Source organism: Peromyscus eremicus, chromosome 8a (assembly GCF_949786415.1).
Source record: "Peromyscus eremicus chromosome 8a, PerEre_H2_v1, whole genome shotgun sequence".
NCBI classification, from domain to species: domain Eukaryota; kingdom Metazoa; phylum Chordata; class Mammalia; order Rodentia; family Cricetidae; genus Peromyscus; species Peromyscus eremicus.
This window is the reverse complement of record NC_081423.1, coordinates 56,616,789-56,638,833: the sequence shown is the minus strand read 5'-3', so window position 1 is coordinate 56,638,833 and position 22,045 is coordinate 56,616,789. Positions and strand designations below refer to the sequence as shown.

At 50.3% G+C, this 22,045-nt stretch overlaps 1 protein-coding gene across 1 annotated transcript in view; it reads right to left on the bottom strand.

Moving 5' to 3' along the window:
* The window catches only part of Itgae (integrin subunit alpha E), a 49,433-nt gene extending 30,314 nt beyond the window's left edge, over positions 1-19,119 (bottom strand). The window contains exons 1-16 of the mRNA XM_059270667.1: positions 19,107-19,119; positions 18,670-18,793; positions 9,822-9,919; positions 8,992-9,059; positions 8,552-8,669; positions 8,201-8,341; positions 7,435-7,550; positions 6,485-6,636; positions 5,598-5,751; positions 4,985-5,135; positions 4,477-4,544; positions 3,653-3,788; positions 2,852-2,991; positions 2,404-2,544; positions 1,589-1,813; positions 512-642 (exon numbers count right to left, since the gene is read on the bottom strand). Coding sequence (XP_059126650.1) covers positions 512-642; positions 1,589-1,813; positions 2,404-2,544; positions 2,852-2,991; positions 3,653-3,788; positions 4,477-4,544; positions 4,985-5,135; positions 5,598-5,751; positions 6,485-6,636; positions 7,435-7,550; positions 8,201-8,341; positions 8,552-8,669; positions 8,992-9,059; positions 9,822-9,919; positions 18,670-18,793; positions 19,107-19,119 — 1,976 coding nt within the window. The remainder of the gene's footprint in view (positions 1-511; positions 643-1,588; positions 1,814-2,403; positions 2,545-2,851; positions 2,992-3,652; positions 3,789-4,476; positions 4,545-4,984; positions 5,136-5,597; positions 5,752-6,484; positions 6,637-7,434; positions 7,551-8,200; positions 8,342-8,551; positions 8,670-8,991; positions 9,060-9,821; positions 9,920-18,669; positions 18,794-19,106) is intronic.
* Between the last annotated feature and the right edge of the window lie 2,926 nt (positions 19,120-22,045).

The following is a 22,045-nucleotide window of genomic DNA, read 5'->3' as shown; positions in this document are numbered from 1 at the left end:
GAGACAGGAGCTGACGGGGAGGGGCAGACTGGGGATGGAAGGTGGGAAGAATAGGTACTCTGTTTGGAGGCCTGTTCACTTGGAGATGTTGGTGAGCAGACAACAGGTGTGGGACTCTCTGGAGAGTGTTGGGTAGACAGGGGCTCTAGCCACGGGACTGAAAATTGCCTGAAGGTAGAATCCAGGGGCCCTGAAATCCACAGCTCCCACCCCCAGCGCTGTGCTATCTGCCCCTCATATTTTCTCACATATTTTCCTCCCGTTCCTGTAAGGCAGGCACCGTCATTATTCCCAACTGTAGATAAGAAAGTTGAGACTTAGAATTCAGTAGCCCACCCAGTCATACTGTTGAGAGCTGCAGAGCAAACTTACCCAGGCAGACCTCAGAAACTGTGCCCCTTCCCCATAGTTCCTCCCTCCCTTAGTGCTGGGAATCTGCAGGACCCACTGAGTGTAGAACAAGGAGTAAAGGCTGGGGCTTGAGTCACAGGAAGTCAGGGAAGACCCCTACCGAAGCACAGCTGCCCGGTCCCGAGAGCCCACCGTGATGTCAGCGAGGCCATCGCCATCGAAATCTAAACCACCAGCCACAGACATGCCGAAGTAGCGGAGTCCCAAGGCCACAGAGGAGGCTCTGATCCGCTGTGGAAGGAGAAAGGGAAGCTTCGCCTTGTAATTGCATCATGACCCGCCTCCCACCCTGGCCATGAACGTCTCTGGGAAAGTGATATCTGGGTGGAGCCCCGAAGGGCAGGCGGCGGCGGGGAAGAGCAGAGTGAAGACTCAGTGCACAGGGTCAGGTGGGGTAGAAGGGGGTAAAGGGATGTGAGTGCATGGAGACTTGATGTGGGCTGGGCTGGGGGCATCATCAGGAAAGGCTCTTTGGAAGAGGAACTTCACCAGGATCACAGTTTAGAAGCATCCCTGGAGGCACAGGGAGAAGATGGGCTGGAGGTGGGAGCTGGGGGCCCCAGGGAGGGATGGAAGGCCTGAGCTGATTTCATGGTGTGTGCAGGGGATGGTGGTGCAGAGCTAGAATTACTAGGATGTGGTGGCTGACAGGCTATGCATCCCAGTGTGCATCAAGGTGCTGGGAGGCTATCCTGGGCATCTGGTGTGGATGAGTGGGGGGATGGGTGCACAGGAGCATCATTTTTCTGGAAGAAGGGGCTTGTGGACTGAGATGTGCAAGAATAAGAGGCCTGGGGACCAGCTTGGGGGAGGTGCTTAGGAAGCAGCTGGAGGAGGGGGGAGGGGAGGAGCCAGAACAAGGAGGCTCTGGATAAGACAAGAACAAGAGACAAAAGGAGAGGCAGAGAGGAGGGAACCTGAAGTAGGTTGATGGTCAGCAGTGGCAAAGGGGGAGACACAGGCCAGGAAAGTAAACCAGGCCTCACCTTCTCCTTTCCTGGAGGGTTTGGAGGAGGCCTGGTCTGGAACCCTCCACCTACCCCTGGTGCCTTCACTGGCATTCTCTACCACCAGAGGCTAGCCCAGCACTTAGGACAGAGGCTGACTAGCCCTGCTCATTCTATCTGTGGGAGGCTTGAACCCCAGGGCAGAAGCAGGAAAGAGCCTGTAGAGTCACCTGGGAAGGGCTGGCACGGAGGCCATCTGAGTGTCCGTTGTAGATGTACACACTGCCATAGCTGGTCCCATCACCTGCTCCAAAGCCCTCCAGGGGGGCCCCAATGGCCACATCTGTGAATTTATCTTGATTGATGTCCCCCACGGCTGCCATGGCAAAGCCGAAGCGGCTGTCGGTGAGCCCAGGATGCCCACTCAGTGTGTATGCCAAGGAGAAGGGAGCATCCTGCCAAGTGAACCAACAGCTCGGTCCCCAAGAAAGGTGTTCAGGCAACCATCCCAGGGCCACCCAGAGGCCATTCTCCCTCCCTGGTTCCCACTCTCCGTCAGGAGTCTAAGGCTGAGAAAAGACAAGGGACCTGAGCCTGTAGTAAAGCGGGGTCTTCCTGTCTTGGAGCTCAGGACCTGGAGCCTGCCCCCTCTGTTCTCACCCGTTGCTATATTAGCAATGGAGAGGCCTGAGGTCCAGTTGCAGCTCTCCCACACCCAGCATCGCTAGCTAGTTCACTGAACCCCAGACTCCGCGTGGGTGATGTGAGAGCGAGAGCCACTCCCATAGTTACTGTGAGGAGCAAGGGAGACCAGGGCAAGTGTTCTGTCCACTGGACAACTAGGACAGATGCTACCAACAACCACCCAGGTAAAAAAACAGAGAGACAGCCACGCTCCCTGGCTGTCTAAAAGGGGACAGCTATGCCCCCCGAACACCCACCGTCACTGTGCACTGTTGCCAAACAGACGTCAGGCCAGGGCTCATCCAACCTCTGCTACCTGAGCAGGTACAGCCTTGGCAAGCTCAGGGGGCCGAACACTCACCTGCTCGTGCACATGGTACACATAGACCCTGCCTTCTTCTCCACGGATGTGATAAAACGGAGCAGCCACCAGCAGAAAATCCGTGGTTCCATCCATGTCAATATCCACAGGGCACAGCTCAGAGCCAAAGTAGGACCCCATCTACAGCCCAGAAGGAATTCAGCACTCCTGAGGATGGGGACACCCCCTTTCCACCCTCATCAGAGCTAGACCCACTGTTTATGGTCTTCCTGGAACACCAGGTGGGGCTTTCCGATCCATCTGATCTCTGGTATCACAGGGGATTAGGGGTGAGCAGCCGAGTCCCCACAGAGGGAGACATTTGAGCAGATATGAGGGCCACTAAATTACACTCAAGCCTGAACCTTGCCCAGGGTGGGCCCATCCACCCATCTCCCTAGGGCCCCAGGGCTCCTACTGATGGAAAGGTGACTTCTCCAGGAGGTACCTGCTCTCCCTCCATCCGTCGCACAAAGGTGGATTCTCTGTCCTTCTGGAGCTCATACACAGCCCCACGGAGCTTGTGCCGTGGGGCCCCTGCCACGTAGGAGAAGCCGTGGGCCTTGTGTAGCACTGCCACTGAATAACCTGGGGCCAGAGTGGTGTGACTGCAAACAATTGCTCCCTCCCTCCAGCCCCTCCCTCCAACTCTATCCTCCCAGCCATGTGTTCCCACCTCTGTACCGACAGTGGCACATATGTCCCCATACGTGTGTGGTACACCGTACCCCTTCAGCACATGAGCACTGTATGTGAGGATGAAGGATGGGGAGTACCCCCTGCTGTTATTAACAGAGATGTCCCAACTCCCTCTTATTCAGAGGCCCAAGGCCACCCTCTCTCCATCCCTAATTCTCAATCTCAGGGTCTCTAACTGAGGTCTGATCGCCTGATTGCGTGTGACCCATGAGATTGACCATAGCTTCTCTCCTCCAGGAATCCTAACATGCATACCAGCAAGCTACCTCGGTGTCCCAGATTACATTGTCCCTGGGTCAATACAGCTTCCAAGTGTCCAGCTCTAGGCCCCACCCTCACCCTATACCCATTTGCTAGGTTTCACTGCACTCCAGGCTCCGCTGCACTCCAGGCTCCGCCTTCCTTATCCAGGCCCCGCCCTCGACCCGCACCCAGCCTACAGGCTTCACCTTCACCCTCCTGCTGTCCTCCAGAGGCCTCTCCTCCTAACCACCACCAGGCCCCACCCTCACCCCATCTGCATCCACCAGACCCTGCCCTTACCCCTTACCAAGGTAGCTGTACTGCGTGGCCCCGGAGTCCTCGACTGTCTGGTTTAGGAAGCAGCCCCGGCCACGCTGTGTGTCATAGAGCAGCGCACCCCCGGACCAGTTAAAGGCTCCCACAGAGCCAAGCAACACCTGTCCCTGCAGAGGACCCAGAGGGCATCAAATGAGTGGGAGTGATCCAGGGGCCAGCGAAGCAAGACTTCCTGGGCAAAGAGGGCACTCGGTGGCCAGGAAGATGAGATGGTAAAGACTGGGTTTCTGCTCTGTTTTCATGAGTCTGCTGAGTAGCCATAGCTCCAGAAGGTACCGTGGGACCCAGATATTGAGCATTTTAAAAAGAATGATTGAGCATTATAGTACTTAGAAGCTTCCACTTAGTCCCCTGTGCTGTGTGGAGGTGCTGTGCCTATCGGTGGACGAGGTCCCGCGGTGACTGACTTCAGCTCTCACCTGCACAGAGGTCCCAGGTAGTGAGCATTCCATCTCTTGTCCCCTTCCTTCTTCCTTCTCTGCTTCCTCTCCTCCCACACAAACTACATGCTTTCCTGACACACCTTGGTAGGCTTGCCACCAAGGCCAAATCTCAGTACTTATAGCTAAGAGAATGGCCCGATCCTTTTAGCATGCGAAGTGACCTCCTAGAATAAATCCACCATCCTTTTGTCTATCTCAATGGTCCAGATAGGGAAAGCTAGCAGATGGTCTCTCTGTTTCTAAAGTGGCTCCTCTAGATACACCCCCACAGGGTAACTATGAGCCGGGAGTCCCTCATTGCCTGGTGGTGGCACATCTTGGGGACCCAGACTGTGCTGAGTGGGCCACAAACCTTGTCCAGGATCTGGGCGCTGAAGCCAGTCTGTGCGAGTTGGTATTGAAGGGCATCTCCAACTGTGCCTGGAAGTCAAGGAAGCTGGTGAGAAACTCTGTGCCAATGGGCAGGCTGAGGCATGTCCAGGAGGGGCCAGTTGGGCCCCCAAAGGGATGAGTATTTGGTAGACTGGTGCATTGAGCTGAGAGCAGGGATCTGGATTGTGCTTAAGTAAGCACTGGCTGGCTAGGCCTGGGCAGTCCACGCTCTCTTCCTGGGCCTCAGCCTCCTCATCTGTAAGCTCCTATTGGGACTATGTCTTGGTCTTCATTATTTTTCTACCAGTGCTTCAACAGATTTTCATAGATTCAGGGAGGCGAGGAGGACTGGGCATGCCATTGCCATTTTAGAGATTAATAGCTTTGGCTCAGGGAGGTGGTCAGGGTCAGGGGGAGTTGGTCTGGGGGAGGATGTCCTGCCGAATGCTGAGGAGGCTCTCACAAGGCCTGTGGGAGCCCTCCCTCACCTTCCATATGGATGATCCTCTGCTGCAGCTTGCTCAGCAGCCCGTCCAGAGCCGTGTAGTTGGTCACCTTGAAAGTGTGGGTCTCTTTGGGGTCCGAGGCAATCAGCTTCAGTTCTTTGTCAGTCTTAACCTTCTCAAATACATTGCCCACCTGTACAGAGGCCCCAGTCAGTGAGAGATCCATCACCATCTCCTCCCTTCTTCCTTCCTTTCCTGCTCACTGTCCCTTCAACCCCCCAACAAAGCTTCACTTTGGGCAGTGTGTTCCTGATGCATCCTCATGCAGGCCAACCCCTCTGCCTACTGAGCCTGACGACCCTCCCCTGTGCAGAAGGCCAGCTGTTCATGTTAGCTGTCAGGACTCAGCTCAGCACCGTCTCTACGAACATTTGTACAGGCTTTCCCCATCCTGCTCAGCCAGTGAGCTATGCCCACCTCAGGATGAGCCTCCTGTAGGACTCAATATGGAAGGGGGCATGTAGGACCAGGTGGTCAGGAGAAGAGGCATGTCTATGAACAGAGAGAGTTTGGATATACTGCTTCCAAAAGTCTCCATCTGACTCCTCCAGAATTATACAGAGCCAGGGGTTGCCTCTCAGCTCTTGGCTCTTACCCCAATGGCAAAGCGCTCAACTCCCTGCATCTTTGTGGAGTTGATGACAGTTGTAAGGTTGAGAGAGTCCCCAAATATGTCACCGTCAGTGATCACCACCATGATCTTCGATGCTTTCTTTCTGGAGCCACGGCTTGGAATGAAGACGTTGTCTCTTAACAGAGAAAGAATAAAGTCAATCTTCCAAAGGGGTGTCTGGGCTCTGGGCAAGCTTTTACTTGCTTGGATTGGAGCGTTAAGAAGCCCTCTAGATGGGGAATAAAGGCCCAGGAAAGGGTGGATTTGGCCCTTACTTCACACAGCAAGGCATAAGCCACACGAATGAACTTACCACACCTGCTCCGCACAGTAAGAGCACTGTGTCTGCCCCTTTTATGTGTACACAGTATGGAATTTTAGGTTAAAAGAGCAGGCAATATTTTTTTATTTTATGATTATTTCACTTCTATAAAAATTTGTACTTTTGGGTTTTTTGTTTGGTTCAGGTTTTTTTTTTTTGTTTGTTTGTTTTGTTTTTGTTTTTTTGGGGACAGGGTTTCTCTATGTTGCCCTGGCTATCCTGGAACTGGCTATGCAAGTCAGACTAGCCTCAAACTCACTTTTGGGGTTTTGAGGCACAACTGTCCAGTCTCCTGAGTGCTGGCATTACAGACATGTATCATCAATGCCTGGTTTCTATGGTACTTATGCACCAGGCATTATCATAAATATTGTATATATTTTAGCTCTTTAATCCTCACAAAATCCTAAGAAGCAAAGATTTGTGTTGTCGACAGCACATTAGAAATGACAGCACTTCTCGGCATCCTAACCTCTTCCTCCCACAGTCCCACCCAGCCACTCCTCCAGACACTATGCCACAGAACTCCAGCAGGCATCCCACTCACAGGACATGCTGCATGGCTGAGGCAGTCTTAGTGACATTCTTCACTTGAACGATGCTCTGAACTCTGGCAAGGGAGGCCATAACGTCCCGGCTGTCTTGAAGATCAAACTCAGTCTGGATCACAGTCCCGTACTGCACCAGGGCAAAGCTGCACTGGAGAGCAGAGTGAGATGGAGGGGGTCATCAGACTGAACTACAGACACCCCTGTCCCAACGGGCTTCTCTTGGAAACGCAGGAAGAAGCCACTCCTCTACTCTGTTAACCCTGACAGAAGGAGCTGCTAATGCAAAGGGAATCTGTAGTCAGGCACAGGCAGAGGAGAGGGATTTCTCCCTGAATCCACGTCCCCATGACAACTCCTATATTCTGATTACAGGATCTGCCATGTGGCTTTCTTTGTCCAGTGGGACATTAGCAAATGCATGTATTGGGGCATTGGTGCATGAAAATGTTGGGCTGAGCTAGGCGGTGGTGGCGCATGCCTTTAATCCCAGCACTCAGGAGGCAGAGCCAGGCGGATCTCTGTGAATTCAAGGCCAGTCTGGTCTATAGAGTGAAATCCAGGACAGGCACCAAAACTACAAGGAGAAACCCTGTCTCAAAAAAAAAAAAAAGAAAGAAAGAAAAGAAAAGAAAAGAAAGAAAGAAAGAAAGAAAGAAAGAAAGAAAGAAAGAAAGAAAGAAAGAAAGCAAAGGTTGGGCTGGCCTTCTGGAGATTCACAACTGCCACAAATGAGTAGGGCCATCTCAGGCCACCCATCCCCAGTCAAGCAAACAGATGCTTATGGCTGCAAGGTAGCTCCAGGCAAAACTGACGGAAGAGTCACCCAGCTGAGTTCAGCTCAAACACCTGAAGAGCTATGAGCAAATGAAGGGTGGTTGTTCTGAAGCCGTTCCATAGACATAGATGAGTGGTAGGTGATGAGAGTTCAGCCCTCCAGGGAGCCCACCTCAAAACACTTCTCATAGAAGTTCCTCATCATGTTGGAGATGAAATCTTTGGCCCTCTGGAAGTCTTCGGGCTCAATGCTTCCTGAGCCATCCAGAACAATAGCAATCTCGGTACCTGGTGAAGGTAAAGGGGCAGGTGGGGAGTGGGTATGAGATGTGGGCCAGGAGGAAAGGCAGCACGTTCTGCCCTGTAAGGCACCCACCCACCCCCACACACATACACAAAGTACTCAGTCCCTATGGTTCAGTTCAGGGAAGAAGCCGGGAAGCTCCTGAACATGGGAGTTCTTTCCTTAAAGACAAAGAGAGATCCAGACCCTGGCTCTGACTACTATGGGACTCAATCCCATTTGGGAGGCCTCGGTTTCCCCACCTCTAAGATGAGCAGGGCCAGGGAGATGGTAAAGGAGCTTGCTGCCAAGCCCGAGGACCTGAGTTTGATCCCTGAGACTTACATAGTAAAGAGAGAGAACAGACTCCTGAAAGTTGTCCTCTAACCTCCAAATGTGTGCTGTGATACAGGAGTATGTTTGGTGCGTGAGCACACCCACGCCCACACACAATGAACAAACACGCAAACAAACAAATGTTTTTAAAAAAGGAGAGATGGAGCTGGGACTTGCCATACCTGTAGGACCTAACCACTGTTCCCCATCTTCAGGACCTAGCCACTGTCCCCCATCTCCTAGATCTGAACACATCTTGATCCCAGAGGCCGTTAGACTGGGGGTTCATTATGGAGGCACCTGATCTGCCTCTTCTCACCAGCTTCCTCCTCTTCCTCCTCCTCCTCTTCCTCTTCTGCTGCCCGGGGTCCTCTGGCTAGTTTCTTATCCTCCCCCATGCTGCCTCCTTTGTTTCTGTAGTCGCCAGGGTCCACATGGGTGTCTGGATCCAGGAGTCCTTCTTTAAGAACATACAGAGAAGACACAGAGTCAGATGAAACCTCCACACACTGGGATTGCCCCCAAGGCATTCTTAGCTCTGTCCTGACAAGGACCCTGAGCCTGTTTGTCCCATTCTGGGTCTCAGTGTCTGGCTGCCTCTGCTGTGAGCTAGTGTTTCTTCCTGGATCCCTTTATGGCTGCCCAAGGCCAGAGAAGCTCCATTCCTTACCGAGGTCAGAGAAGCTGGCTTGGGCCCGGAGGTCCAAGCTGGGGCTCAGTAGACTGCAGGCACCTGTGAGCTTGGAGTTAAGACTGCTGAGCTGCCGGGCCTGTACTTGAATGCATACCTGGGAAAAGGCAGAAAGAAGGAGCAGGCAGGCCGAGTCAGCCCCATATTCCCTAGTCACAGTCACTGTCAGCCCCCATTCCAGAACGCAGTGGCTGAACTAGACAGAGGACACTGGAACCACTGCCTCCCTCCTCAGGGTCAGGAGTCAGTTGCTAGGGTCAAAAATGCAGTCCGTGGGCGCTGGGTTAGACTTGGCATCTGTGTAGATGGCCAAACCACAGATAGGTGGCATCATAGCAACCTGATTGACAACCATCATCACCCACAGGGGCCAACACCAGCCTCCCCGAGGCCCTTTGTCCTCCTGCCTATGTACTCACCAAAACACCATGGTGGTTCCGGGCCACCGTCACGCCCTGGTACTTGCCCTTTGGCATATAGATGTGTTCTGAAACAGTTAAGGCAGGGAAGGAGGAAGGGATTCTGGGAGGTCAGGCAAAGGTCAGGGGCACAGGGCTGCTGATGTCAGCAGCCTCTAAGACACTGGGGTTGAGGGCTCCACAGACCAGAGTAGACGTTGGGCATGCCAGGATGCAGTCCCTGTCCAGCCCCATTTACCATCTCAGCAAAGACCCCGGTGCCCAGCCTTGATAGCAGGGATGGGGATTCAGAAATGACTGTCACCTGGGGCTTCTCAAGGGGCTCCTGGTGTGTGTGTGTGTGTGTGTGTGTGTGTGTGTGTGTGTGTGTGTGTGTGTCTTGGGGGCAGTAGGCTGAAGGCGCCTGTGAGCTCTGAGTTAAGGTTGTGGGGCTGGCTGCTGGCCCTGGACCTGAACGCATATATGGGGAGAGGGGTCCAGGAAGATTCCCAAAGTCAGCCTCAAGCCTCAGCACATATGCATGCCCATCTACATGTGAACACACGCAGAGACACATAAACACATGCATATATTACTTAACACAGTGCCAGGCGCGTAACGACAGTGTTGGCTCCAGATCCGTCATTAGGACTGTATCAGGAGAGGCAGGCTGGGCTGTGGGGGGGTGGCATGGGCCTGGGCGTTGGGGAGAGAAGCTCACTGTGGGGCTGGAGGCCAGGGGTGGTAGGGCTAGATCAAGCAGGACTGGAATTGGAATGGTTTGGGCTGAGCTGTGTGAGATTCCTAGGAAGGTGTCCAGAGGAGCATACTATGGAGGTGGGTTGGCTTACCTACTGGATGGCAATCGAGGCCACCTGGAGTGATGGATATGGAACATCGATGCAGGGGTGCTGACTTCCTCTTGGTGCTGTGCCTGGTGACCAGGAGGCTGAGTGGGAGGGCAGACAGCAAAGACAGGCTGGCTGAGGGCTCCTTTCCCCTGCCTGCCTGCCTGCTCAGGTCCTGTCTTCCTATTCCTGCCTGAGGAGGAGGCCCAGACCTGAGAAAGACAGACAGCTGTCTAGCCCAGGCCTCCAGACTCGGCATTATGGAGAAGGCACTTACTCAGCCCCTACTTCTACAGGGCTCCAGGCAGGAAAACGGTTCAATGTAACCCCCGACTGCCTGTAACCCCCCGACTGCCTGTAACCCCCGACTGCCTGTAACCCCCGACTGCCTGTAACCCCCGACTGCCTGTAACCCCTGTCTTCCTACCACACACCCTGACAGAATTTGGAGCACATCTGGTGGTTAGAAAAGATTGCTGTCCTGTGGGATGGGTGAGGGAACCAGGAAGTCACCTGTCACACTGCGGGTGTCTAAGGGGCAAAGCTGGCTACAGTATTTGACCCATCTGGCCTTAGTGTCTCCTGACTAAGAACTAGTGTTTTGGGGACCTCATGAAGACAGCCTGAGCAGATAACCTCTTGTCCCCAACCCAAGTCCAAGCAGATGGCAGAGGGGACAGTGTCGGCTTAAACATTCTCACTGTCCACATTGCTGGGTGGGGCCTAGGGCTTGGCTGGCCTGAGACAGAGGGTGAGTGAGCTCTTCTCGCTGGGGTTGGAAACAGAGTGGTAGGGAAGGGGATCTGAAGATTACCCTGGTAGTAGTGAACCAAGTCCAAGGACTCCATGGTGGTGACAGGAAGCTCTGGAGGGCTTTGTAAAGGGGAAGCACATGACTAGTCTGTGAAAAGGTCACGATGTGGCTGTGGTGGGCTGGAGGAGAAGTCAGCACAGGGGAGGGGCAGGCCTGGGCTGCTGTTCTACTTCCTCAGCTCTCTCAGCTCTTACCACTAGACACCTTTTTTTTTAATTTGAGACAGGGTCACTCTGTGTAGCCCTGACTATCCTGGAACTCACTCTGTAGACCAGGCTAGCCTCAAACATAGAGATCCACCTGCCTCTGTCTCCTGAGTGCTAGGATTGAAGCGGTGCACCACCACACCCAGCTTAGAGTAAGGACCAGGCATCTTTGTTTTTCCTTTGTGGTGTTGCTGAGGATTGAACCCAGGGCCTTGTGCATGCCAGTCAAGTGCTCTGCCACTGACCCACTCCCCAGCCCCTCCTTGTCTTCTTTTTTTTAAACCCCTCATTACAGCCCATAGCCAAGGCAGGATCTGACCCCATCTCTACCTCTCCAACCTGCCCTGCTCCTCCAGAGAAAGACCTGTAGATGTGTGCTGTGGCCTTTATCAAACTTTAGGTCCTGGTCCCTTCCTGCCTCCGGCCCTCTGGCTGGGCTGTCCTTTCTGCCTGGAACCCTGGCCTCTCACTCCCTAAAATGGTTCATTCCCATCCCTGTACCCTGCTTAATTGTCACCCACTCATACTGCTTTCTCTAGGTAGCCCCACCTCACACCCTAGAAGCACTGCTTCCCGTGATTTCCTGCTCAGAACCACCAGCTTGCCTCTTCATTTACCTACTTATCATCTGTCTCGTCCACTAAGCGAGCTCCCCAACAGTCTTGTCTACCTTGTCCATCACGCAGTTCCCGAGGCCTAGAACATGCCTTGCACAGTGTAGGGATCCAGTAAACATTTGTTGAATGACTTACATGACACAGTACAGGCAATAGCTGAGGGGTTGATCTGAAGGGTCGGACAGAAGGGTAGCAGACCAAGGTGTGCCTGAGTCTCCAAATCAGGTCACTGCTCAATAACTCTGCCTCTCTCCCCAGGCCGTCCTGGCCCCTGTACCTTTCCCCCTGCTCCCAATGGTAGGTGTGTTCATACCTGTGTTTCCTCTCAGACCACCTGGAAAGCATGGCTGTCCCCCATCTTCAGCCCTCCATCTGTGGTGCCTTTTACTCCCTTCTCCTGCAGAACAACCTTCCCTGGCACCAGCTCCACAGGAACCTTCCCAAAGGAGGATACAACCCGACCCCCTTCAGGCCTCTAATAGCCCCTAACTCCTAGATTCCCACTCCCATATCCAGCCTTCTTCCCACCTTGGCTACAAGCTCCCAAGAGACCACATGCACAGCTATGCAGGCTGTATACCGCACATCCCCAAGATGGCCAGTCACCTTTCAAGTGTGCGATTCTGTGGCCTGAGGCCCAGTCTGTGCTGCTCCCACCCCTTTTACGGTTGGTGGCCTCCAGGTTTGCTGACTCAGTGGTTAGCCAACCAGCTAAACACAGACTGAGCAGCTGTGGCTGAGGACCAGCCATCTACTGACAGGCCCAGGTTCACTGTTTCACTCTGACTGGCTGCAGCCCCAGGACATCTAATCCAGCTCCTGCCTTCTCTCAGATCTAATGGTCTGTCTTCCCAGAGCCATCCCCAAATCCTCTGGGGGAAGACCTGCTGACGTCCCACTCCACCCTCCTGCAGCAGTCACAGACGAGGACACTGGCAGTGTTACTTAGTCCGTCATATTTTAGAAAGTACAAGAAAGTTAAGAGGGACATGTTACCCTCACCGTGGGGATGGGAGTGGAGAGCAGCCTGTTCCTCTCTCTACAGCAAGCTGGGCCAGTCAATTGGCTCATTTCCTGCCCCCTGCAGCAGGCCCAGAAACCCAGAATTGTCTCCACCACATCCTCCTACTGACACTGCAAACCTCCTGGCCCCCCTCTGCCTTAGCAGGTGTTCAGGGAGGTGTTCATGAACCCCACTAGGTCCCCAATCTCTTGACAACTCCCAGCACTCTAGGCATTGGGGGCTTTAAATGCAAATACTCCCTTCTCATCCACCTTGGCCCTTGGGTCTCTAAGGAAGGGGGAATTAAGTCAGTCTGTGAGCCTGGGACTGGTAAGGGAACTGCTGGGTGGAAGGCGTCGGTGTGGAGATGGTCACAGATAACTTGACCAGAAATCATCTATGTAGTGCGAACGGTTTGGAAAACAAAATGGGAACTCAACCTCCCTTTGTAGGCCTGATGAAATAAGTACACCCGTCTGCAGAGTTGAAGCGACAAATTGCCCACACGCTCCCCATCAGTTCTGTGCACGCCATGCAAAACTCTAGCCTCAGACAGCACCGCTAACAGGGCTGAAGGACCGAATGCTGTTGGAGGGTTGCTGGGTGGAGTAGGTTCTCTTTGTCTCATTTTATATCAAGTTAAAAACCAGTCAGAACTAACCGACAGAGACACAAAGGTGGCAGGCCGGTGACTGTTGACAGGGAGGTGTCTGGTGCAGAACACAGGGCTCCCAGGAGACTTTCCTGGTGTTCTTTACTGTTGTTGTTGTTTTGGCTTTTTTAGACAGGGTCTCTTTGTATAGCCCCGGCTGTCCTGGTACTCACTATGTAGACCAGGCTGGCCTCAAACCTGCCTCTGCCTCCAGAGTGTCGGGATTAAAGGCATGTGCTGCTATACCTGGCTGCCCTCGTGTTTTTTATCCAGATGTTGCTTATACAGATGGCTTGTTTTAAGAATGTACATTCAGCCGGGCGGTGGTGGCACATGCCTTTAATGCCGACACTCAGGAGGCAGAGCCAGGCGGATCTCAGTGAGTTCGAGGCCAGCCTGGGCTACAGAGTGAGTTCCAGGAAAGGCGCAAAGCTACACAGAGAAACCCTGTCTCGAAAAACCAAAAAAAAAAAAAAAAAAAAAAAAAAATTCTGGGGGCTGGAGAGATGGCTCAGTGGTTAAGAGCACTGATTGTTCTTCCAGAGGACCAGGGTTCAATTCCCAGCACCCACATGGCAGCTTACAACTGTCCGTAACTCCAGTGCAGGCAAAACACCAATGCACATGAAATGTAATAAATAAATTTAAAAAAAAATAAAGTACATTGAGCTGTACATTGACATGTGTGAACTTTCATATGTGAGTTATGTCAATACAAAATTACCAAAAAACAAAAACCAATACGTATCAATTTTTTTTATTTTGTTTTGTTTTTTGAGACAGAATCTCACCACGCAATTCTAGCTGGCCTGGAACTTGCTATGTAGGCCAGGCTGGCCTTGAACTCACAGAGATCTGCCTGCCTCTAACTCCCAAGTGCTGAGATTAAAGTCGTGTGCCACCACACCTGGCCCAAACATCAACTTCCAATTCAAACTTCCAATTCATCTTCCTAAAGCCAAAATCTTTTGACAATATTCTCACTGTTCCTGCCTCCAACCTTTCTAGCTCTTCTAGACCCTCCATGTGATAGTGACAAGGCACTACCCACCTCTCCTCTTACTCTTTTTTTTTTTTTTTTTTTTTTTGGTTTTTCGAGACAGGGTTTCTCTGTGTAGCTTTGCGCCTTTTCCTGAAACTCACTTGGTAGCCCAGGCTGGCCTCGAACTCACAGAGATCCGCCTGGCTCTGCCTCCCGAATGCTGGGATTAAAGGCGTGCGCCACCAACACCCGGCTTCCTCTTACTCTTTATGGCTCTCAGTCTCAGCCACTGAGCATTTCCCTTGCTCAGGGTAGCCCCCAGGCTTTTAGCCGAGCTCTTCTCTGTACCTGGACTCTTTTCTCTCAACCCTGTTGTGCTAACTGTGATCACCCCCAGTCCTGATACAGACACTGAAGATGACCTTTGTTCAAGTTCCCAGAGGCCCCGAGGCTCCCACCAGAGCTGCTGGCATTGTCATTGTGAGACTTGTCTGCATCCTTCATGAGCCCATCAGCTTGTCAAGGACAGGAGCCACATCTCACTCTCTTTTGGGGGAATGTGGGAGACAGGGTCTCACTATGTAGCCCTAGAGGGCCTGGAATTCACTCTGTAGACCAGGTTGGCTTCAAACTCCCAGAGCTCTTCCTGTCTCTGCTTGAGTGCTGGGATTCAAAAGTGTGCCACCACCCTGATTCCCTCTCTGTTTTAACCCACAAATTTTGTCTGGCATCAAATAGATGCTGTATAAATATTTGTTGGATAAATGAAATGCACCTGCCCTTACCACTTAAGTCTACTGATGAACTCCACTCCACCAACAGAGATCTTACACCTTATAAGCCATTCATGCCAATAGACACCTGCTATTCTGGACTTTAATATTGATATTTCAGTTAAGAGTGCATGGCTATAAGCAACAGAAATCTATCACTGACAATATAAACAATTATATTAAATCCTTTCACTGTAGCAACGAGAAACCCAGGGTTGACAAAGGGGTCTGAGCCTGCTTTCTGGGTGTGGCCAGGGCAACATCCAAGGCTGAGGGGGCTGTTGCACTAACTGCTAACCTCCATGCACTCCCTGCTAGGCAGAACAGTTCTATCCAGCCAGGAGCTCTTCCCTGGCTCTGTTCAAAGCCTGCTGCAACCCTGGGCTCACTTTCACAAACAGGTAAAAAGAAAACTCCCAGGCTGGGGGTGTAGTTCAGTGGCAGAGAGCTTGCCTAGCACTTGTGAGACCCTGGGTTTAATTCCCAACACCACTCCTCCAAATTACTTTTTAAAAGATTTATTTATTATTTACTTGTTTATTTGTGGTATGGCGTGCGTGCGTGTGTGCATGCGCGTGCTCACGCATAAGCACTTGTGAATCACCTCAGAAACCAAAAGAGGATCTTGGTTCCCCTAGGACCTGAAGTTACAGGTGGTGGTGAGTCACCTGACACGGAGGCTGGGAATTAAACTAGAGTCAATTAAACCTCAGAGAATTAAACACTCTTAATGACTGAGCCATCTCTCCAGCTCCCCATCCCCCACTTTTGCTCTTAAAAAAAAAAAAAAAAAAAAACAGACTGGCAAGATAAAGGCACCACTGCCATCTGATGACCTGAGTCCTATCCCCAGGACTCACACGATGGACCGAGAGAACAGACTCAGGCAAGCTGTCCTTTGACCTCTATACACATGTGATGGCACGTGCTCCCCCACAAAATAAAACACATAAATAAAATATAATAAAAAATAAATAAACCCTTGATTATGGAGAAGCAGCAAAGCAGATGAGGTGGAATGTGGAGGGCAGAGCCCGAGGCTGGGCTTGAGCCTGGCTCTGTGGTAGAGCAAGCGCAGAAACAAGCCCTATGACCTCTGTGGGGAAAAGTGGCGGAGGGCTGGGCTTGGTGGCACACACCTATCCCAACACTCAGAAATCAGATATAGCAGGATCTCTTTGAGTTTGAGGCTAGCCTGGTCTACATAAAGAGCTACAGGACAGCCCGGACTACATAGAGAGACTGTGTCTCAAAAAAAGGTAGAGGCTAACCAAGGTGGTACACACCTATAATCCCAGAACAGCAGAATCGGGAGTCTGAGGTTAGCCTGAGCTATGTGAGACCTTGTCTCAAAGCCTCCTCCCTCCAAAAGGGGAAAGGGGGTGTGCTGTGGGATAATGCTCTTGTACACTGTAAAGATTTGTCACTCGAACTGGTTTAATAAAACACTGATTGGCCAGTAGCCAGGCGGGAAGTATAGGCAGAGCAACCAGACTAGAATTCTGGGAAGAGGAATGTCGCATTGAGAAAATGTACCAAGCCACGTGGCTAAAGATAGATAAGAATTATGGGTTAATTTAAGTGTAAGAGCTAGTTATTAATAAGCCTGAGCTACCAGCTGAGCATTTATAAGTAATATTAAGTCTCAGAGTCAATTATTTAAGAAGTGGCTGCGGTATTTGGGAACAGGCAGGTGGGAGAGAAACTTCTGCCTACAAAGGTGGAAGGGGTAGGGTGGAAGGGGGAGGGTGGAAGGGGTAGGGTGGAAGGGGGAGGGTGGAAGGGGGAGGGTGGAAGGGGGAGGGTGGAAGGGGGAGGGTGGAAGGAAGAGTGACTACTTTAAATTAAAAGACACAATATACAATCCAAGAACCATAACTGGGTCCTGACTATGAGGCAATACTGCTTATAGGACATGTTGTTTATTGGTAGAGAGAGTATTTGCTTAGCATGCAAGAGGTTCTGGGTTCAAGCCCCAAAACATGAAAAAGAACACAAATGTAGCCAGGCAGTGGTGACTCACACCTTTAATCCCAGCACTGGAGAGGCAGAGGAAGGCTGATCTCTGTGAGTTCTAGGCCAGTCTGGTCTACAGAGAGAATTCCAGGACAGCCAGGGCAACACAGAGAAACCCTGTCTCAAGAAAAAAAGGAGAAAGAAAAAAAAAGAAAGAAAGAAAGAAAGAAAGAAAGAAAGAAAGAAAGAAAGAAAGAAAGAAAGAAAGGAAGGGAGGAAGGAAAGAAGGAAGGAAGGAAGAAAGAGCGAGCCTATGTTAAACCAACTCAACTATAAAAGTTACTCTAGTAAAAACAGGAAATTGAAATGGGCCACCACAGATAGGACTGTACATACAGGGTTTCTCCTCTATCTAGATCTGCCCCTGCCTTAGCGCTCTGCATGACCCCTATCTGTAGAAGGCATATTTGACCTGTTATGTCCCTGACCAACATGGAGGCTACCTGAACCCAAAGGGACTGGGGCGCAGGAGGCAGTGGGTGGTGGGTGTCCGTCTGCTCTGCTCACTGCTCCATTCCCAGGGCCTAGCACACAGTGGGGCCTAGCACACAGTAGGAGCTCCATCAGTATTTGGAGTGAATGATAACCTGCCTTCTCTTCTCACATTTCCAGGCTGGACACAATGCTAGTTTCACTGATTTGACCTGCTTTCAATTTCATACAGTCACACCTTGTTTAATTCTTCTGGTCTTTGACGTTGCAAGCACCGCCACAGTCAATGCCTTCATGTCAGGGCTAGGAGCAAAGCTCAGTAGTCGTGGCTTAGCATTCCTGAGGCCTTGCATTCAATCCTCAACACCACACACACACACACACACACCAAACTCACTCCCACACCCACCAACATACCAACTACATGCCTGGGGCAGGGTTCCCAGGGTAGAGTGTATACTTTGAATGTGTAAGATCCTGGGTTGAATTCCAAGCAGCACATTTTTTTTTTCTTTTGCATGGGCCTGTCTCTCTAGAGCTGGTACCTGGGGTGGAACTGCTGAGCCAAAGGCCACTGTGCATCCTCGGCCCACTAGACATGACCATGCTGTTCTCCAAGGCAACAGTACCAACCCACTCCTACACATTCCTGTCTCCCCACATCCTCACCAGCACAGTGCTCTCAGATCTGACAGTTTTTGCTCAGCCAGGGGTGGATACAGACCCTATTTTCAAGACACGAGGCAATGTTTATCAATAGCTCCATTTGGCCAGAACCTGTATAAAGAAAGCCCTTCGGGTCCATTTTCTCAAGTAGTCCTACAAGCAACCCTGTGAGTTCTGGAAATCGCCAGTCGGAGGGGAGAAACTGAGGCTCGGGGCTCAGCACATCACTAAGCTGGCTCAGTGAATACAGTGAGGTGCCTCTGAGCCTTGATCCCCCAGAACGATGGACTCTGAGTCTCTATGGATGAGCCTCATAGTTTCTATTTTTCCTTCAGTTTCCTTCAGTTATTTATTTACTTATTGTCACCCTCCAGCTTTCCTATGTTGAACGCATGTAACATTTATAAGGCAGAAAAGACCCTAAGTGAACTTCATTTTCAAGTGGTATTTAAGGTCCCCTTCCCTAGCCAGCGTAGGGGAAACTGCACGAGCAGAGGACAGGGGCTCTGTGACTCCCATAGCTTGGTCTGGGGATCACAGCCCCCACTTTCTCTCTTTGGCTGTGTCATTCACAAAGTGAAAGCTGTGCTGCCCCCGGGGTGAGATATCATAGCCTTCTCTGGGGTGCACCTCAGGCATCTTGGGGGCCCCCGAGATGCCCTCACCCTTCCCCATGGTAGCCCCACTCACCAGGTCTGGTTGGTGCTGGGGTCTCGATGCAGAAGGGAGCCGAGCACAGAAAGTGTTCCTGGCTTCAGTGCTGTGACCCAGGGCCAGGCAACATCCACATTGAAGGCTCCCAGTGGCCTCACACCTGTGAACAAAAGAGAAACATCTGCTGGAAGAGGCACACTGCTCAGGCTGGGGCTGTCTGTACCTGTGCCTGCCACCAACCCATCAGATCCTCCACGAACGCCTTTCCCATTAGAGAGGGAATGGATGTCGGGGGGGGGGGTTTGGGGGGGTCGGGGGGATCGGGGGGGTTTGGGGGGGTCGGGGGGGTCGGGGGGGGTTCTGACCCAGGCACTGGTCCCCGTTCTAAACCAAGCTGCTCCGGTCTCAGGGAAGACCTCCTCTAAGGAACACCACCTACTTGCTTATACTTTCTGCTTTGTGATTTTTCACACCAGTGAAAATCATGGCTCATACTGTGACCTGTACCAGACTCAACAGGGATCTAGAGCCCCCAGAGAAGACCTGTACCCCTTCAAGTAATCACACGATGTCTTCAAAAATACCTTCTAAGAATGTATGATAAGTTTTGTTCTTTAACACCCCTGAACTGGAAACAAGCCAAGTGGGAGAGCGGATGAAGTGACCGTGTGTTCATATGACGGAACACCAGCACTTGGGAGGCAGAGGCAAGTGGATTGCTATGTGCTATGTAGTTCAAGGTCAGCCTGCTCTACAAAGTGAGACCCTGTCAAAAAAAGAAAATAACAAAAAGGCCAGGAGTGGTGTTGCACATTTTTAATCCCAGCATTTGAGAGGCAGAGGCAGGTAGATCTCTGAGTTTGAGACTAACCAGGTCCAGGACAGCGAGAGCTACACAGAGAAACTGTCTCAAACTACCACCCCCTCAAAAAGAAAGAAAAATACAAACAAATTTTGAACTTCAGTCCATATGTGTGCTGAAATGTTTAAGCACACATAAGAACGCTTATGTATGAGGATCTCTCTCATACGTGCTAGGATGGGTAGATAGAAATGAAGAATCACATAGGAAAATATTCAGAATTGTAAAATATAAATATAATGCCTAAATTCTTTTTTTTTTTCAAGACACGATTTCTCTGTGAAGCAGTCCTGGCTGTCCTGGAACTCATTCTGTAGACCAGGCTGGCCTCGAACTCACAGAGATCCGTCTACCTCTGCCTCCCGAGTGCCGGGATTAAAGGCATATGACACTACCACCCAGCTTGTAAATTCTTAATTTTTCAATATGCATGAGACTTTTTGTTAAAGTCTGTGGAGACAAACTAGGCGTGGTGGATCTCCAGGCAGAGCTACGTAGTGAGACCCTGTCTCAAAAGACCAAAAAAAAAAAAAAAAAAAAAAAAATAGTGGAACAAATTGATACTGATCATTCCTCCCACAGGCTATCCTAACTCACACTCCAATAACAGGACAAGTTTATTTCCCACAATGCTTTATGCTTTGTTTGAAAAACATATCCCAGCATCCCAGTCCACAACCAGGGATGAATGTCAATGGCAGAGGACCTGTCTATCATGAATGAGGCCCTGAATTCAATTCCCAGCACCACAAAAATAAAATTCAATGAAGCACTTGGCTTTTGTCAACTAACATACTTTGCTATCAAAAAAAATTGTCTGGGTATCTTGGATTTGATAGGATATAATACAATATTTATGTTAAAATTAATGGGGGAATAATCTTCCAATTAATAAATTTTTATTTTCTAGTAGAGATTTTAAGAGCAAATCAAAATAATGATACAAGGGTAGATTTATAAACTATGCTTCCTTGGGTACAAGGAATGGAAAGACATATATGTAAATAACCCTATGTTTCTTTGAAAGGAAGATACAGTGATTCTTAATCTGTATGACTCCAGTAATATCACTTCAAAATCTAAAAGGCAAAAACCTAACTGGATTTAAAACACTACAGATGTTACAACCAAAGGAGTCTTCAATACTTCAACAAAACTTTCAAGTTAGCTATAAAACAGACAAAAACAGACATCAAGGATATAGATCTGATCAACTGATAAGCTTGACCTAATTAATAATAGAATGCATTCCTAACATGGTAAAGTAAGTATTTTTTTCAAACACGTGAGGATTTGGCAAAATTGACCAATATGCTGAATCACAAAGCAATCCTTTACTGACAGATGAAGACAATTCAGAATATGTTCTGTGACCATAATAGAATTGAAATCAGTAACAAATAGAAAACTAGAAAAATCATGCTTCTCAGAATTTAAACAGTGAGCTTGTTTTTACAATTTCCTCTTTTTACTTTTGCAGTCACAAATTTTTAACATATACATATTTTATACAAAAGGAATAATACAATTAAAATATCGGGGGCTGGAGCGATGGCTTAGCAGTTAAGAGCACTCACTGCTCTTGCAGAGGACCAGGGTTCACTTCTCAACACCCACATGGCAGCCAACAAGCATTTGTAACTCCAGTTCTGTGGGGTCTGATGTCCTCTTCTGACCTCTGTGAGCACCAGGCACAGAGGTGTTGCACATACGTACGTGCAGACAAAACACTCATACACACAAAATAAAATAAGTCTAAAAAACCCAAAAACTAAAATATTAAGTAAAAATGGCCAAAGCTAATAAACATGCAATTAACATAAAACCAAATTATCTGATATTAAAAACATTCAATTTTAGTCACATGTTAATGAACTAATATTTCCATTTAGCAACAAAAATACTACATTTTGCACTGTTTTATCTTTAATATTTTATCACTGTAGGAATTTATAGTCTAAACTACACTATCTTAACCACCCCACTTGACACATCCTCTGAGAACTGCAGTTCAGACGGGGCCTACATTGGTTATAACCCAGAGTCACAGAGGAAATCGCAACGGAAATGCTGAGTGCTTAGATTAAGATATGAGAAATCAGAACCTGCAGGACACAGTTCAAGCAGTGATTTCAGGAACAGCACAGCCTGACACCCGTGTTCAAAGAGAAGAAGTTGAGGATGGGGGCACAGGCCGATGAGCTGGACACCTGGAAGACGAAGACTGGAGAATCAGGAATTCAGTGTCATCATCGGCTACATTAGGAGTTCAAGGTTAGCCTGGGCTACATGAAATCTCACCTGAAAAACAACAAATTGCCGCCGCCGGCGGCGGCGGCGGCGGCGGCGGCGGCGGCGGCGGCGGCGGCGGCGGCGGCGGCGGCGGCGGCGGCACACACCTTTAATCCCAGCACTTGGGAGGCAGAGTAGGGTGGATCTCTGTGAGTTCGAGACCAGCCTGGGCTACAGAGCAAGTTCCAGGACAGGCTCCAAAGCTACACAGAGAAACTCTGTCTCGAAAAACAAAATAAATAAATAAATAAATAAATA